The following is a 19416-nucleotide window of genomic DNA, read 5'->3' as shown; positions in this document are numbered from 1 at the left end:
TTTACCTTTAGTTGACATTCAACTCTCAATATGTGAGTTTCATTCTTTTCACATTACATCCACGTGGGTTAGAGTTGCTCTGGGTAATATCCAAGAATATTTGCAACATTCAGTATTATTATTAACATATTATTATTATACCATTTAAGATCTCGTAACATTTAAAGGGTTTTTACTCATAACTTCTTGGTGGCTCACGCATCCATGCTATTGTAAGTATGACCTCTGGCAATTCTTAACCTTAGTCAACTTTTTACAATATTTTCCTTTATTAATTAGGTTATACTTATTATTTTAGGACTTTCTAACACTTAGAAGAGGTGATGAGAACAACAAAGAGACAACACAGTAACATAGTAATGGGCGATCTGAACGCCAAGGTAGGTCAGGGTAAAGTTGGAGAAAATGTCGGTGAATACGGCTTAGGTAGTAGAAATGAAAGGGGTGATCGTTTAGTTCAGTTTTGCCAAAGCGAAGATTTAATAATAACTAATACATTCTTTAAATTACCCCCAAGGAGACTGTATACGTGGACGTCACCTCAACACACACAAGAAAAAGTAATCAGAAACCAAATAGATTACATAATGGTGACAAAAAGATACCGTAATGCCGTGAAATCTACTAAAACTTACCCTGGAACTGATATCGGTTCGGATCATAATCCAGTAGTATCTGTGTTAGAAGCTAGACCAAAGAAAATGAGAAAAACCATCATCCCAACGTTAGACTTAAGTCAGCTTAAAAGTGAACACCGACGACAAACAGTGCGCGAAGAAATCAACACCGACCTCAGTGTAGCAGAAAACCAAATCCGCAGAACAGACAACATAGATGAAAAACTGAAGTATATAAACACTATAATAAGAACTACGGGAAAGAAACACCTAACCAAATCTCCAAACAAACATAAGGTGTGGATGACACCAGACATACTAGAACTAATGGATGAAAGACGCAAATTGAAGAATAATTCAGAAAAATACAGAGATGTTGATAAGAACATAAAGCAAATAATAAAAAAGGCCAAAGAATCATGGATTAAAGAACAATGTGTAGAAATGGAAGACTATGAAAGAAAGTATGACACATTCAATATACATAAAAAAGTAAAAGAACTTACAGGAACCCAAAGAAGACATCAAATAAGTTTGCTTAAGGACAAAGACGGAAATATTATTGTAGACTTAACAGAAAAAATTAATAGATGGAGTGAATACATAAGAGAATTGTTTGAGGACAACAGAAATAACATTGACAAGGTAAATGGTGAAACGGGACCTGAAATCCTAAAATGTGAAGTAGAAATGGCACTTAGAAATTCCAAAACTGGAAAGGCAAATGGACCCGATGAGGTTCCTACTGAATTACTAAAGCTCTTGAATGATGAATCAATAGGTATAATATTGCACTTATTTAACACAGTATACAATACTGGTATTATACCTCAAGAGTGGCTGCTGTCTACATTCGTTACACTGCCAAAGAAATCCAATGCAAAAGAATGTTCAGAACATCGAACAATATCTTTAATGAGCCATCTACTAAAGATATTTCTAAAAATCATCCACAACCGAGTTTATCAAAAGTTGGAGTCAGATATTAGTAATACACAGATGGGGTTCAGAAAAGGACTAGGTACTCGAGAAGCTCTCTTCGGTTTGAATGTTCTTACACAAAGATGCCTAGACGTTAATCAAGAAGTACATGCATGTTTTATCGATTTTGAAAAAGCGTTTGACAGAGTACGCCACGATAGGCTAAGAGGCATTCTTGAAAGAAAAGACATAGATAATAAAGATCTGCGAATAATTCTCAACTTATACTGGAATCAGAAAGCTAACATCAAAATAGAAAACGAGATATCAAAAGCAATAGAAATACGTGGAGGAGTAAGATAGGGATGCATTTTGTCACCACTGCTATTTAATGTATATAGTGAAAGCATCTGTCAGAAAGCCCTTTTGCAAGCAAATGAAGGAATCGTAATCAATGGAGAGGTTGTAAAGAATATTCGATACGCAGACGACACTGTACTAGTTGCAAGAACAGTAGAAGAATTACAACGATTACTTACAAACATAAATATTGCTTGCAACAATTATGGCATAAACATTAATATCAAAAAAACCAAGTATATGGTCTTCAGTAAAATCATGACACAACCAGCACATATTAGTATAAACGGCATTCAAATTGAAAAAGTATCAAGTTATAAATACTTGGGAACTTTAATAAACGAAACTGGAGACCAAAACAATGAAATAAAAAGACGTATCGAAATTGCCAGGGTCACCTTCATAAAGATGAGAAAATTCTTCTGCAACAGAGATATAAGCATCCCTCTACGATTAAGAATGCTAAGTTGCTACGTATTTAACACGCTATTATACGGTGTAGAGGCCTGGACTCTCAAACAGAACAACATAAAAATATTGAAAGTTTCGAGATGTGGTGCTACCGTCGAATGCTGAAGATAAGTTGGGTTGAAAGAATCACAAATCTTGAAGTAATACGAAGGATAGGAAGAGACCCAGAAATTTTATTAACGATAAAACGAAGAAAACTCGAGTATTTGGGTCACCTGATGAGAGGTCATAAATACGCATTACTTCAAAATATAATGCAAGGAAAATTAGAAGGAAAACGGAATCCAGGCCGTAGAAGAATGTCGTGGATGCGAAATTTGAGAGAGTGGTTTGGCTGCACCACTAATGCACTTTTTAGGTCAGCTGTAAACAAAGTCAGGGTAGCCTTGATGATTTCCAATCTCCGATAGGAGTGGCACAAGAAGAAGAAGAACACTGATGATGAATTATTTGTTAATCCGAAAACGTTTTGTTAATGTGATGTAACCCTAATTGGAGTCTTTTAATTATACCTTTTACAAAGAATCCATTATTTTTTTTTGTTTCCGAAAGCTTGAATTCAGATAATAGTGTACTTTTTAATCCCCGCTTTGACTTCAATATCCAAAAAATTAGTGAAATTTGTATATCCAAAAAGTCAGTTATTTGATCGGTATGATATGATAACGGTATATACCTATTGTCTTCTCGATTTTTAAAAATAAGTCCGCTCCCGCTGTCTCCTTGACAGACCGCAATACTTTCATTCGGACGACCAGCACAAATTTTATCAAAAATATTATACACTTCTTCCCAGCTCTCTGGTAGCTCTTTAGAACACGTGGTCCTATCTTTGTATGGTATTCTCATTGCTTTGAGGATTTCTGAGGGCTTTTCTTCTTCAGTAAGTCCCCAACCAGCTACCTGAAAATTGTGATGGAAATTAAATATTACGTCTAAATTAATTAATGAAAACCAATTAGTTTAAAATAAAAATTTATAAAACTAAAGAAATTTTTTAATTAATACTGCTGTACTACCCAGGCAAACAAATAAGGTTTACAAAACGTTGAAAAGACGTCATAATAATTATAAACAAACCACGTCAGTTTGTCACGTTGTTTTTTCGACGTCGAAAGTCACGTGAATATGTCCCACCATAACTGACGTCATTTTTATCACGTTTTAAATAGGTGATATAAAAAACGTAGTTTTTATGTCGTTTTTTTAGATTATTTTTCATTTTATGGTTTTAAAAATACACAATAATAATTATTCGTATGGGTATTGTTGGTATTGCAATTTTTCATTTAACTGTTTTAAATTTAGCTTATAGGCTAAGGTATACCTACTTCTGTGTCAAAACTGAAACCACATATAGACTAATAAATAACTTATTAACAAATTAATTTAATTAAACTTGATAACACATAATTAGTTCATTAACAGAAAATATTCACCAAAACACAACACATAACCTCAAACCGTTTTCAAGAAGAACTATTGCATTAACTAAACTAACTCACTACTCACTTGAGAAAAACGAATAAAAATCTCTTAATTAACGCGTTTCTTCAACTAAATATTTAAATGAAAACCACACAAACCACGTAAACAATAAATGAAAAATTTCTTATGACAACTTAAGCTTATAAACGTCAATATACAATATATTATAAGCTTTAACCCGTTAAGCTCCTCCCATTTTTGTAACGTCAGACTTTCTGCTGTTTGAAATGAAAACGTATTTTTAAACGTATTTTAACGTCATATATGACGTAATGTTCAAACACGTGTTTATATTCAACCAAAAGCTGACGTTTCCTCGACGTTATTGACGTCACTTCGCTGCCTGGGTAATACTTCAAGTGAAACAACATCGGTTCAGAAATCCATAATCATCGGCATTGTGTAATTTAATTTTTAATAACCTTTTAAATGTAAACCAAAATTTTTAAATCGTATGGTAAGTGGTTTTTTGAAAAGGTTCAGGTAGATTGCTGATGGTCTGATAAGACCTAAAACGCTTTGAAATATTTTTGAATTCCTTTGAATATTTTTGTTAGCGATTTTATTTACCAATTACACAAACAGTTACACAAAAACACTTGCTTGAGTTTTTTAGTTTTTTGAGTTAAATTTTTTATATCTTTACACTTACCTCTCCTATTTGATAATTATTTAAATGTATGCTATTCATGTTATCCATACATATTGGCTGAACGATCGGATCAAGTTTAAAAAGGTCTTGGGTAATGAGTAGAGCCACATCAGCAATGTATTTTTGAGTTTCCCCCCTATATCCATCATTAACGATTACTTCTGATATCTAAAATTAGGGCAGTCAATAAGGATATTTGCTCCGAATTTGCTAAAACTTTTTATTTCATTAGTAGTTCCAAAATGACACAAAATCGAGGTATCGGATAAAAAAGTTTATTTGAAGAAAGTGTATTTTTTGTTCTTTTTAATGGCGGTACAGGCTCGTTTTTTTAATACTGTATTTAATTACAGAGTAATTTCCACATATTAATATATTTTTCAAATTGGGCTCTGTATCGCCATTCTTTATTATATTACGAATACGTGTGCCACCTATCTCGAAAAAATATTCAAAATTACAGACGCAATCTTGGAACGCGTTTTCGCTACCTGTTGATCGCTACTGTTTCTTCTTAACTAATTTTTTCAGTATGTTGTAAATTTAGTAAAAGTAAACAAGGTTGTCTATTCGGTAGGAAAAAAAGGATCGACTGTAGCTATATCTAAAAAATGAGATGTACATCTAAGAATGGGAATGCTGTTCTGAAGCTATTTTCTTGTGGCATTTTTACAATTTTAACTATTTATAATGGGAAATAAGCCAGAATTATTAAAAAATGATTTTTATTAACGTTTCGACGCCCAAATCGGGTGCCGTTGTCAAAATACTTTTTGACAACGGCACCCGATTTGGGCGTCGAAACGTTAATAAAAATCATTTTTTAATAATTGTGGCTTATTTCCCATTATAAATAGTTAAAAATTAAGAATGGGAAGAATAATAAAAGAAGTGGATGGTGGAAAAAGGAAACAAAGCAATCAGTAAAAAAGAAGAAAGAAATGTGGAAGCGATGCATAAATATGACAAGAACAAGACAGAGACAAGAAGAAGACAGAGAAATATTACTAAGGAAGTAAAACATCTCTTGTAGGTAGATGGTATATAAATTTATTAAAATTTTTCTAAAAAAGATCCAAGTTGGATTAAAGTGGGTACATCACTAGTACAAAACAAACGTTTTCGGACTAATTAGTCCATCATCAGGTTGAAACCTAAAATAAGTAAACCACTATACAAAAAGGCAAAGTTGAAGTTTTGACTGATAAAAAGTTAGGAAATAAATTAAAACATGCGGTTACTTATTTCAGATCCAAAGTTGTTGGAACTAGCTACATAGGTAGGTCGAATGACCTTACCATTATAAAAATTAAGCCATTTAGGCTACAACAATGTCGACAATAAGTCGATGTTAAAAGAATACAATTAGACTATAATGGATTCTTCATCTTGGCTTGAAACTGGCAGACTGAAATATGACATTGAAAGAATATTGACAAGAAATTCTAGATATGGAATTTTATGTGTATACAGTTATTTTATATTGTAAAAATGCAAACAATTTCTAAATGATTGAATTTAATTAACTATTAAATAAATGAGTGAGAATGAGAGAATAAATGAGAGAAATAAATGAGTGAGAAACGACAAAGGAATATATTAAAAGGACTAGTAAAAGACGAGAAGAAGAAGAGCTGGAAGGAATTCGGTGAAAAATTGAAAGAAGGTTTGGGAAATAACAGTAAACAATTTGGGAATAAAATAAGAAATAAGGAATTAGGAATGAATGAAATAAATTGAAAACAATCATCCAAGACATACTAATCATATGGAATAAACATTACAAAGAAATAGAAGAGCATATAGACTAGGGTGGGCCGAAAAAGGGAAGAAATTTTTTTTTTTGGAAAATGAAGTTGGTATAGTAAAAAAAAGTTGCAAAATGGGCAGACAATCAAACAGTTTTTTTTTATTTTAATTAAAAAAAATTTAGCCCCGCCCCAAGGGGTCGAAAAAATTTTTTTTCTGAATTTTTTTTTTTTTTATTTGGTATAGCATAAAACTAAAAGATATAAGCCCATTTATGATGAGAAAAAAATTTGGTCAAATTATTTTAATATTTAACCGCGCCCCTGGCGTTTTGAAAAATGCACTTGAATAAAAAATTCGAAATATGCAGCTCTTCGCTTGAAAAAATGATGATTTATTTAAATTTTGCAATAACATTCTATTTTTATCATCATTTATTCAACCCACAACTCACCACGGGGAGGTGGCTGCATGTCGAGTTGCAACCGCCTCCCTCCCTTAAATGTTATGTAGTAAAATCTAAATTTAATAATAGTAAAGTAAAAGTTAATTATTTGATGTTTTTACCTCTTTAGCTGTAAAATATTGTGACTTATTCTCGAATGTAGGTAAGTTCTGTCTTGCCTCTAGTCTAACTCTTATAAATCCGTCCCTAGCCGAGTGACCACAAACTTTGCTAGATGCTTCTGTTACAATCTTTATACATCGCTCAACGGCTTGAGTGTGACTTGGTAATTTGCTTATATTTAAAAACGACCTATTTTTAATAGCTGCTAGCAGTTCTTCATTTTTAAAATTCATCGTTAGCGGGGGCTCTGTTAAAAAGCATTCATTGTCGAAAACCAAGTTCTCTAATATGACTTCTTTCGTCGGCAATCATAGCTGTCAATATATTCTCCGGATGGGCAAAATAAGCGTTAGTTTGAATCACTTTATCTATAATTATTTTCACTTCTTCAGGAAGGTGTCTTGATTTATTTATGGTTTCCCATAAATGTATGGAGCCATATTCAATTGAAGGACGCGATTTTATGTTAAACCACATAGGTGCGTAAACTTTCGTGATAAACTCAACTAAAAGTAGAAAATTCTGGGAAGGATTAGTTGTGGCTACATACAAGCGCAGTAGTCGGTTGGCTGTGGTCAACCACCGCGCATGATTGATTTTTCCAGGATCTCTTTTAGATAAAGCTTCAGAACAAAAACCATTTTTAATTGCACAACAAATCTGATATAGATATTTCTGATCTGTGCTTAAACTATTTTTGTCAACTTCAGATAATACGATATCAATTGATTCAAACTTTTGGATGGGTTTGGTTTCGCATGATGCCAGCAATAAACCAATTGGTCCCGAAAACGAGTTTGGTACTTTCGTTTGTCCATCAAAGTGTTGGAGCAAGTGACGTAGGGGTAACTCATTTGCATGTAGCAAACAAACAACCCATTGAAGTGGCTTTCCAATTTGAACTTCAATTGTTCTAATTACACCGCCCTTCCACCCAGTGTTGACGTTCGTGCCATCACAGCCTATTGCTTTAGAGTTTCTTGGGTTAACGAAATTTTCCTTCATATAAGATAAAATATTTTTCGCTATGTTGGCAGCGTTTGCTGGTGGATTTAATGATAGGTGACCAAAATATTTGCTTCCCGGCTCCTCTAATAATGCTACATGTTCCTCTTGTTCAATGTTACGGCGGCCTTCAACTAGCTTCATTGTTTGATCTTTTCTACCATCAAAGTAAATAGCTTCAATGTCTTTTCTTTGTTTGGTAGCATTTTCTTGTAAGTGTTTTCTTATTTTTTGTAATTCTCGACGAACCTTATTTTTATCCACTACATTAATTAGATTATCTGACGTGACAAGTCCAAAATCTTCCAATGCAGCTGTTGCAATTTTGGCTACTGTTCGATTTGATGCACCAGTCATATCGGCAATCTGAGCAACATTTGGTAATGCAACTCTGAGTTGGTTGGAAATTTTGGTTAGTGAATTTTTCTCCTGTGGCTCTTCTAGAGAATATGACCACTTAAAGTCTTCATCTTTGGTAAAGTCTTCTTCGCTGGAGGAAATGTTGAAGCGTTTTACATGTCTGCTCTATGGGGACAAGGAAAGACTATCTATAGAGATACTGTGGGGTAGAAATGGGGCTAGTAGAAGGAACAGACACGCAAACCTTCATGCGAACGGCAGCTCACTTTTTTTGTGCGGTGGCGGGTCGTAGATTCGTTGGGAGGGGTAGGAGGGTTTAAAGAAGACTAACTACATAACCAAATAAGCAAAGGATACTTACACAGACTTGAGGACTTTCCTACTATTTAAACAAATTGGGACGCCGTTCGAAAAATCCTCAAATTCTCATATCGAGTACTTACTGGAAAGCAACTGGGGGACATTCATCGTAGATTCCTCGTTGGGGTTATAGTGGGCTACTTATTTATCATTATTGGCTTCTATGCCATTATATTTTCTTCTGTTCTAAAACTTATTCACTTGTATTAGATATCTGTTAATAATTTTTTTAAAAAAAGAGGTTACAGAAATAAAGATGTGTACATTTTATAATGTTTATTTAAAACTTACTCCGAGAATAAACATATTCTCAAAAAAGAAATGAATAATAAAAACAAATATATGGTTTTACAATTTTTAACCTTATTTATTTTTAGCAGTGTACCAAAACTAAAATTTGACATGGCTGTCAAAAGTCACTGCCATTTTACATTTACTTTACAATAAAATATTTTCCATGTTGAAAACAAACATTTAATTATGTAAAACCTTTACCATTAATATCCACTTGTGAATTTATTTAAAATAAACATTATCATACCTTAAAACAAAAATCCATGTCACAACACTTGGAACTTCAAAATTTTCCATTCAGACGGGGCTGGGAGGGGAAGATATTCAAATCATTACAAAACTGGATAAAATCGATACCAAATAATATCATCTGGGCATTTCTTACTGGAACATGAACAAATCAAAACATCATAAAAATAGCAACAGCTACATAAAGGACAGGAACCAGGAAACCACGCACTTCTTTTACCGGCAAATCAAACTGCATAACAATAGAACTGTTTCACAATAATATATCCATTAAAATGCCGTGAAACTATTGTCATTATATTCCTTGACATGTTAGAAATCCATTAGTTCTTTTACTATAAGAAGAAAACCATTTTGGCCGGCAAAGTGCGACTTTTTGAGTTCTAACAAAAAGATGCTTACAGAGCTGATGTACTTTTAGAACTAACTTTACATCGTCACGTCTCTCTCGCGTCCAAACGATGCATTTCTTCTCGATCGTTCCGCCAAAAGTATTGACCAATCGTCAACTACAACTCAAGGATCTTTCAAAATGCAGACCAATAATAACATGGGATTTTTAGCGCTCAAAACTTAAAGGAAAAACACCAAACCTTTTAGAGGATTCATTCTCGAATAATGAATGATTTCACAATAACTATCTACGTAGTTGGTAAATGCTACTCAAATAAATAGGAACTTTCCTATGATTTTACTTTGTTGCGAAAATATTCTGAAATATTTCGAACAGGAGCGGCTTAGGAAATTTTAAAGATATTTAAACTGACAAAATAAATTAGAAAAATTGATATTTTTCTTGGGATAGGATTAAAATTAATGGATATTTTTTATAAAATATTGTAGTAGAAATCCATCTGCTACAATAGCCTCCTCGGAAGAGAGGAAACTGGATTACCAATTCAGTTTTCGATAACTACAAAAATAAACATTGACTTCTTGGGTGTGACAGGACAACAATACAAAAATATTTAAATAATGGCTAGTGGGGATTAAACAAAAACAAAACATCATTGTTAGGGAGTGGGCTAGCGTGCCATCAATCGCCAGACTCTTTAAAGTCGAGTAGACTTAAATGTTTCTTGACTCTACAAAGAACTGTAGGTGACAAGAGTTTCTGTGCCTTGGGAAAGAAATAATCTTGTGCCCTGTGTGGACCTCGCTGACATCCACTGCAGTAACACAAGTGACATATATACTATATATACCATATAATATATACCATATAGCAGGGCAGACACAGCCTCATCACCTCGTTGCCTAACCAGGATTGGTTTTCAAAAACTAAAAAATCTTTCTGAGCTCTTGGCTCAGCAGATAGGCATCTGCTTAAACTCTAAACACCTAGCGAGTTTCACGGGACATTCGGCAACGGTTCTGCAAAAGGAGGATTTAGACAATGCAGTCTAAATACCTCGTTGAGATAAAATGTCAAAAATGACATCTCAACAACTCATTCAAACAAGACCAACAAGGGGGGGGAACGCGTGTGACAACATACAAAAGACCAAAAAAACTAGTATACTGGATTCAAACGGGATATCAAACTATTTAATCAAGACCAAAAAAAAATGAACGTAACACATGACATAGGAAATACTACATCATTACGTTTTCAATCAACAGTCCTACCTAGGACATAAAAGCCTTTCATGAAAGTTCACAAGACAACTTTCTCATTTTCAAATCACAAACTGGGATATTCTTTATTTTTCAAAACCGGGGATATGATCTTACTTTTCCAAAACATGAGTAGATCTTACTTTTCCAAAACAATGGGTAGACTTTATTTTTCCAAAACATGAGTAGACTTCACTCTTCCAAACTGGGGTTAGACTACTTTTTCAAAACAGGGATGAAAGCAAACACACAAGGGAAAGACCAAAGGGACATTGGAAAGAATGACAATTCCGACGAACGACCACTTCCATTTATCCACCGAAAGCAAGCTTCACCTGTACTCAACGCGGCCAGATCCTAAGCTCACCAGCCTTGTCACAGCTTCTGCTCTTGGCCTACTTTCAATGAACAAACACAAGAGAGGTCAACGAACTATTCGCCAAAAAAAATCAAACTCCATCAGGGACATGGGCTAACAGACATTACGGGATAACAGACTCTAGAATTTCCAGACAAAAAAGGGATAGACAAACAAACAGGGAACAAAAGACTCATAGGGCATTTATACATTCTCCATACACATGGGCTTACAAACACAAATAATATCGAAACTTGGTTCTTAGTCATACTCCATATACATGGGCTTACAAACACAAACAAATATTGAAACTTGGTTCTTATATATACTCCATATACATGGGCTTACAAACACAAATAAATATTGAAATTTGGTTCTTATATGAGCTTACACAAATAAAACCGTTCTTGCTCCGACTATTAATGGGAGTATTCCCAGACAACTGTAAAACACTTCCTCATCACGAGTATTACACTTGTGATATGCCAGATACAAGAAAACATACATCATTTTTAATCAATAAGTGGAGGGGCCTCGCCACGGTTTCCCTCTTCACTTCTTCATGGGGTTACTTTTTCTTCACTTCTAACATGAACAAATCCATATATCAAGGGTTATTTTCAAAACAGTGTCGACAGAGTACGCTATCTTCAAATCAAAAAGTGATAGCTTTTCTCCTGGCTGCTTGAAAAAACAAGGGGTCTACTTCTTCATTAATAAGTGGAGGGGCCTCGCCACGGTTTCCCTCTTCACTTCTTCATGGGGTTACTTCTTCAAGGATGACTTCTCCAACTAACCTGTGGCAATAATATACCCAAATATAGATAGGCTTCGCTGGAAAATCACGGAACTTACTCACACAGACCATACCGAATTAGCTCATACACGGACCATACCAACTATTATCACACATCTACTCAAACGACCAAATCAATAATCACAAAAAACGTTTATTCTGTAAAAAACTGATGATCTACAAGAATACATGCAAAAAAATATAACATATTGTTATACTCTATAAGTGGATTCAATATTCTAAACATTTTAATTGTAACTTTTAGCAAAATTTTAAAAAAAATTTTTAACGTTACTTTTTTTACCAAAATTTTCTAAAAAAAATTTTATACTTTATTTTTTACTCATCTGTTTGTCTATGTCTATATAATTCATCAATATTTTCCAAAAAATTTAACCAATGCTTTCATCATGGGTACAATATCAATACAATATAGTAAGTACGCTACTATATTAAACATACTATTCTCTTGTACGATACATACAATACAATACCAGTATACTACGGTTTACATAATATGGGGTTATAAGTTAAATACACTATGATGTATGAAATGGTACATGCCTATACAATCAGCAGCATGACCAAATCAACACCACAACAAAATGTGTACATACTTACACCTCTTTGGAAAAATTATTAACATTCGTAAACAAAATTTATAAAAATGGGCTCTTTTGTGGGAACTAAAAGACTGAAACAGTTTCGGGGGCACTAAAAGACTTGAAACAGTTTCTAGGGACAAGACAAGAGGAATCTGGGCTAAACTACTTGGAAAGACTGGGGCGATATTTACTCGGGTCAAACTTCAGGGTGTACGTTACAAGTATTACAAGTGTAACACTAAGTGGGAGTGGCTAAAGACATTGGGGACTAGTAGATAGGCTAACTACTAGTTGAACATGTCTACAAGCTAGACTTGTAACAATGGGCATACAAAAAATGACAAGAGTCGAGCTTCCATGTTGTCGGAAACACCTGCACCACAAACTGAGATCGGCTGCCCAAGGGGACGGGCATTGCCTAACAGTTGTAGTACAAATGAGACCGAAAGGAGGCTAAAGGGATATGGTAGTGGGCACATGCTAATGGGATCAGGGGGGCTAAAAATGGATCGAGCCCCACGTTGGGCGCCAGTTGAAGCGTTTTACATGTCTGCTCTATGGGGACAAGGAAAGACTATCTATAGAGATACTGTGGGGTAGAAATGGGGCTAGTAGAAGGAACAGACACGCAAACCTTCATGCGAACGGCAGCTCACTTTTTTTGTGCGGTGGCGGGTCGTAGATTCGTTGGGAGGGGTAGGAGGGTTTAAAGAAGACTAACTACATAACCAAATAAGCAAAGGATACTTACACAGACTTGAGGACTTTCCTACTATTTAAACAAATTGGGACGCCGTTCGAAAAATCCTCAAATTCTCATATCGAGTACTTACTGGAAAGCAACTGGGGGACATTCATCGTAGATTCCTCGTTGGGGTTATAGTGGGCTACTTATTTATCATTATTGGCTTCTATGCCATTATATTTTCTTCTGTTCTAAAACTTATTCACTTGTATTAGATATCTGTTAATAATTTTTTTAAAAAAAGAGGTTACAGAAATAAAGATGTGTACATTTTATAATGTTTATTTAAAACTTACTCCGAGAATAAACATATTCTCAAAAAAGAAATGAATAATAAAAACAAATATATGGTTTTACAATTTTTAACCTTATTTATTTTTAGCAGTGTACCAAAACTAAAATTTGACATGGCTGTCAAAAGTCACTGCCATTTTACATTTACTTTACAATAAAATATTTTCCATGTTGAAAACAAACATTTAATTATGTAAAACCTTTACCATTAATATCCACTTGTGAATTTATTTAAAATAAACATTATCATACCTTAAAACAAAAATCCATGTCACAACACTTGGAACTTCAAAATTTTCCATTCAGACGGGGCTGGGAGGGGAAGATATTCAAATCATTACAAAACTGGATAAAATCGATACCAAATAATATCATCTGGGCATTTCTTACTGGAACATGAACAAATCAAAACATCATAAAAATAGCAACAGCTACATAAAGGACAGGAACCAGGAAACCACGCACTTCTTTTACCGGCAAATCAAACTGCATAACAATAGAACTGTTTCACAATAATATATCCATTAAAATGCCGTGAAACTATTGTCATTATATTCCTTGACATGTTAGAAATCCATTAGTTCTTTTACTATAAGAAGAAAACCATTTTGGCCGGCAAAGTGCGACTTTTTGAGTTCTAACAAAAAGATGCTTACAGAGCTGATGTACTTTTAGAACTAACTTTACATCGTCACGTCTCTCTCGCGTCCAAACGATGCATTTCTTCTCGATCGTTCCGCCAAAAGTATTGACCAATCGTCAACTACAACTCAAGGATCTTTCAAAATGCAGACCAATAATAACATGGGATTTTTAGCGCTCAAAACTTAAAGGAAAAACACCAAACCTTTTAGAGGATTCATTCTCGAATAATGAATGATTTCACAATAACTATCTACGTAGTTGGTATGATGCTACTGTTGGTATGTTGGTTTTAAATGCTACTCAAATAAATAGGAACTTTCCTATGATTTTACTTTGTTGCGAAAATATTCTGAAATATTTCGAACAGGAGCGGCTTAGGAAATTTTAAAGATATTTAAACTGACAAAATAAATTAGAAAAATTGATATTTTTCTTGGGATAGGATTAAAATTAATGGATATTTTTTATAAAATATTGTAGTAGAAATCCATCTGCTACAATGTCACTTTCGGGTTCGCTTCTACATGAGTTGGAATCAATCTTTTGACTACTTGTCGAATGCATTGAAAGTTTAAGAATCCTTTCTTCCTTTTTTTTTCATTTTTTTCAGTGTTTAACTTATCTACTCCAGCAATTCGCATTTTTCCATCATTCCTCTGATCCTTTAAAAACACTTGTTCTAACAAAGGCACTTTATAGAATTTTTCACATTTACAAGATTTAAAATCACTGCATTTACATGAAGAAATGTCAAATCATTTTTTAGAGTCCAGTTTGAAATTTTGCACTTTTTGTAAAAAAGATGGCGATTTTCGTGTTTTTAGGGGTTTTCTTAGGTTGCGATATTTCTTATGATATGCTATTATCATGGCTATGACGCGTTTGGAACCAACTGTTGGAAGTGAAGCAAGTTTCCATATAGCTTTTATTTTATTGGCAACCAGTTTCGCAACTTCCCATTCAGGCGGCTGCTTGCTCGAATTTCCCTTGATCTGTTCTCTTGTAAATAAATAACATCGAAACACCTCCTCTTTGGTTGGCAAACAATTTTTACATTCTAAGTCGGAAGAAAAGCCAAATATTGGGCAAATGTCTGTTTTCCTAGTTTTAACTTTATCCATGTTTATGTTATGTGTCCAAATTGCACTATAACACGACCAATGTTTTTTTGCACGGATATTTTATGTAATTTATCACTTATCACTAACTGATTGAATAAACAAAGGCAGTCCTGGATACGATGACACAACACGGCGTAACGTTCTCAGTTCTCGCGGGAATGCCTTTAATGAAAAATACCATGTTCTAACAACAGTTTAAGACAAACTGGTGTCTATCTCGTATTATATTCCTATTTCCGGTCTCCATCTCAGGCGAATTGCACAGGGGCGGTGCGGCTAAATATTCAAAAGTATTAATCAAATTCATCAAAGCTCGAGGGGCGCGGCTAAATATTAAAATAATTTAACTAAATTTTTTCCACATTATAAGTGAATTAATATCTTCTAGTTTTTTGCTATACCAAATTAAAAAAATATTATTGAAAAAAAAATTTTTTTCAGCCCCTGGGGCGCGGCTCTTTTTTGAAAGAAAAAGTTAAAAAAAATAGGTTTAATTGTCGACCCATTTTGCAACCTTTTTCTACTATGCCAACTAAAATTTCCAAAAAAAAATTTTTCGGCCCACCCTAATATAGACAATCGAATAGACGAAACTAATATCGAAGATATTGAAGAAGGATTGGCAATATCCGGATGACATAGATCCGGAGATGATGAAGTACGTGGGAGAAAAAGGCAAACTTTGGCTACTGGAAATAATGAGGAAAGCATGGAGAACAGAAACGATACCGAAAGACTGGGAAGAAAATTTATTGATACCAATACACAAGAAAGGAGATGAAACGGAATTTGATAACTATAGGGCCATATGCTTATCAGCAGTGGCATATAAAGTATACACCGGGATAACAGGAAGGAAACTTAGAAAAGAACGGGAAGAAAAATTAGAAGAGGATCAAGCAACTTTTAGGAAGGAAAGATGAACAACAGATAATATATATACATACTGAGAAATATATTTGAAAGGAAAAACGAAATAGGAGAAGACTTATATATTACGTTTATAGATATTAAAGCTGCTTTTGATTCTGTAAATAGAGAAATAGTATGGTCAGTAATGGAAGACCTGCAAATACCGCAAAAGATAGTAAGTGTGGCAAAAAGTACATATAGAAACGTACTCTGAAGAATTATAGTATAGAGTAAAGAATAGTAGAAGAACTAACTGACCCAATTGAAGCTGACAATGGGATAAGACAGGGAGATTCCATTAGTTATCTGTTGTTCAACCTGATCATAGACAAAATAATAAAAAAAGAAAGAACAAAAAAAGGATACCAAATGGCAAATCTCTCAAAGTGAAGATGATTTACAACGTATGCTGCACGAATTTAATATAACTAAAGACTAAACACAAAAAAGACTAAATGCATGGTTATAACAGCAGATCTAATAAGGTGTAAATTAGAGCTGGAGAGTCAAATAATTGAACAAGTCATGGAGTTTAAATATTAGGCATCAGACTATCTAGCTACGGAAAACTCGAAACAGAAGTGGTGAATAAAGCAAACAGAGCCGCAGGTTGCCTTAATGAAACAATATGGAGAAATAAAAACATCAGAAAAGAAGTGAAAGGCAGAATTTAGAAAACAGTCATCAGACCAATAATTACATACGCGGCAGACACACGACTTGATACAGAAAGGACAAAAAGAATGCTAGAAACAGCTGAGATGAAAACACAGCGCAAAATCGATGGTAAGACACTGTGGGATAGAGCTAGAAGTGCAGATATACGACGGAGATGCAAGGTGGACAACATTAATAACGGTAAAAAACAGAAGAGTAGAATAGAACGACCACATAAGCCGAATGACAACAAGAATAAAGTAGTAAGGACGGCGATAGACGGTTCCCCAATAGGAAGAAAATCAGTGGGAAGACCACGAAAAAGATGGAATGACAACTTATTGGAGGCACATTAAAAAAACAGATAGTCACGTTTATACAAAAAGAAGAAGAAGAAGAAGAAGAAGAATAAGAAGAAGAAGAAGAAACGTTCTCGCGAAAGTACAAATCAACGGAAACAAATCGCCAATAATAAACCTAAGAAGAGGAATAAAACAAGGGGAAGGGGACAGTCTCAGTCCAGTTTTATTCATATTAATAATGGATAGAGTAATAAAGAGCGCTAAAAGAAGGTCGAGACAATTACAGTCAACAATAGGGTATATGAATTTAGTACCATTGAGAATTGAGGAATTACTACATATTATATGCAAATGACCTAATAATAACAGCAGACGATAAAGAGAAAATGCAAAAATTAATCGACATCCGGATGGAATAAATAGAAAATTTGGAAAATGTAAAGAAAACGAAGAACATGATAGTAACACAAAATTAAACCGAGAAAATAAACAAAACGATATTTAGATGAAAAACGAAATAATAGAAACAGTCTCGACGTTTGAATACCTGGAAGTAACAATATCAGGGGATGGATACCTAGACCACAGTATAAAGAGGGACAGTAGAACCACTCTCCGAAAAATTGGAAGTAAAATCTGTAGTCGCGCATGGCGACCGCGCAATGTTGGCAGTCGCTTTTGCCCCACTCTCGCATTGTTATTCGCATAGAAACGTACGGCTTTTAACAGGGAAAACCACTGGTGAATAACCAATTGCGTACTGCCGGTATTACTTCCTGAGATCAAAGCGCCGACAGAAGAGTGATTTTACTGTGGAGCCTCTATATACTGTGCCTAGACCAACAAATCTCATATAGGGAGAAAAAAGCAAATAAGATCTACTATGCACTAAATAAAACAATATTTGGAAAGGAAGAAATAGATAAAGAAATAAAACTGAAGGTATACAAAGCAATATCTGTACCAACTTTAATATATGCAGGTGAGATGGGAAAATAATGTAAAAATAGACAGTTCAATAAACACACAGGAGATGAAGCAGTTGAGAAAAATAGCAGGAAAAACGAAATTGAACAGATTAAGAACTAAGGATATTGGAAAAAGACTGAAACAGGAATCGATAATAACAAAGATGCAAAAAATAAAATTAAAATGTTATGGACACATTAAGAGAATGGACCAGGGAAGACTACCAAAGCAGGTGATGGAATCAAAAAAGATATCGTAAAAGAAGGAAAGGGAGGCCAAGGAAAAGATGGATCGATCAGATTATAGAAATTGGACAGGAAAAAGGAAAAACACATCAAAAAATGATAGAGTTAGCAAATGACCGCAAGAAATGGAAGAGATGGATAGAAGATGAATAAAACCTCCGACGCCTCTAACAGGCATAAGGAGTTTCGAGAAAGAAAAAGAAGAAGTAGTAAGACAGTCATAAAGTCTATTGTTTAGATGGAAAAAGGATGTATAAAAAGATATTGGAGAATTTAAAATTACATAGGAAAAAATAAAACAAGAAATAGGAAATAATGAAATAGGGCAGTCAATGAGGGTATTTTGCTCCGAATTCCATCCTACTACGTCGATTTACTTCATATTTTTACAGTAAGTAGAGAATAGCTCAAGAAAAAAGGCTACCCTATGCCGATGTGCGCTTTTATCTTGGGGTGGTTCCCACGCCTTCTCGGGGGTGGAATTTTTTTTTGGTTAAAATAGCCACGGAAGTGGCTAGATAACCGAATTCTTAGCAAGAACTGGTATATATATATATATATATATATATATATATTTATTTTTAGCATCTTATGACGTCCCCCCATGTTAAACCGTAGTCTCTCGTGGCTTCCAGGTCTTCGTGAACTCCGATATACGGTTGCCACGAGGACTTTCCCTAAAATGTATCGCAAATGAAAGGTACCACTTCCTACAATGCTTACACAAAATATTGGCCGGACGTCCTCAGTCACGTTATCTGTATAATAATATACACATTACTTGGAGCAATTGCCGTCAGGCGCGCCATGTTCGCTTGCTGTATATCTAAAATCACTTTAACGGTTTTGATGGCATCCAAATATATATTTATTCAGTTTGCGGTTGTAGTGGTCTCCGTATATTTGAGTTTATGTCCTCATGGCTTCCACTGCGCTGTTGTCACCTCAAATGTTGGAATTTAGACTTCCGATATTTTTATAATTGATTATTGTAGTATGTTGAAAAAAATATTGTTGTGATATATTAATGATATTTTTTTGTGTAATTAACAATGT

The 19416-nt window shown here is 34.2% G+C and overlaps 2 protein-coding genes across 10 annotated transcripts in view; one reads left to right on the top strand and one right to left on the bottom strand.

Annotated features, from left to right (window-relative positions):
• LOC126891732 (probable chitinase 10) overlaps positions 1 to 14412 on the bottom strand; it is a 114987-nt gene extending 100575 nt beyond the window's left edge. The window contains exons 1-3 of the mRNA XM_050661007.1: positions 13762 to 14412; positions 4510 to 4677; positions 3046 to 3272 (exon numbers count right to left, since the gene is read on the bottom strand). Coding sequence (XP_050516964.1) covers positions 3046 to 3272; positions 4510 to 4677; positions 13762 to 13779 — 413 coding nt within the window. The 5' untranslated portion in view covers positions 13780 to 14412. The remainder of the gene's footprint in view (positions 1 to 3045; positions 3273 to 4509; positions 4678 to 13761) is intronic.
• The window catches only part of LOC126891728 (uncharacterized), an 827477-nt gene that overhangs the window by 524306 nt on the left and 283755 nt on the right, over positions 1 to 19416 (top strand). The window lies entirely within an intron of this gene.

Source organism: Diabrotica virgifera, chromosome 9 (genome assembly GCF_917563875.1).
Source record: "Diabrotica virgifera virgifera chromosome 9, PGI_DIABVI_V3a".
NCBI classification, from domain to species: Eukaryota; Metazoa; Arthropoda; class Insecta; order Coleoptera; family Chrysomelidae; genus Diabrotica; species Diabrotica virgifera.
Note: the sequence above shows the minus strand (reverse complement) of the source record. Positions and strands in the feature narration are given on the sequence as shown.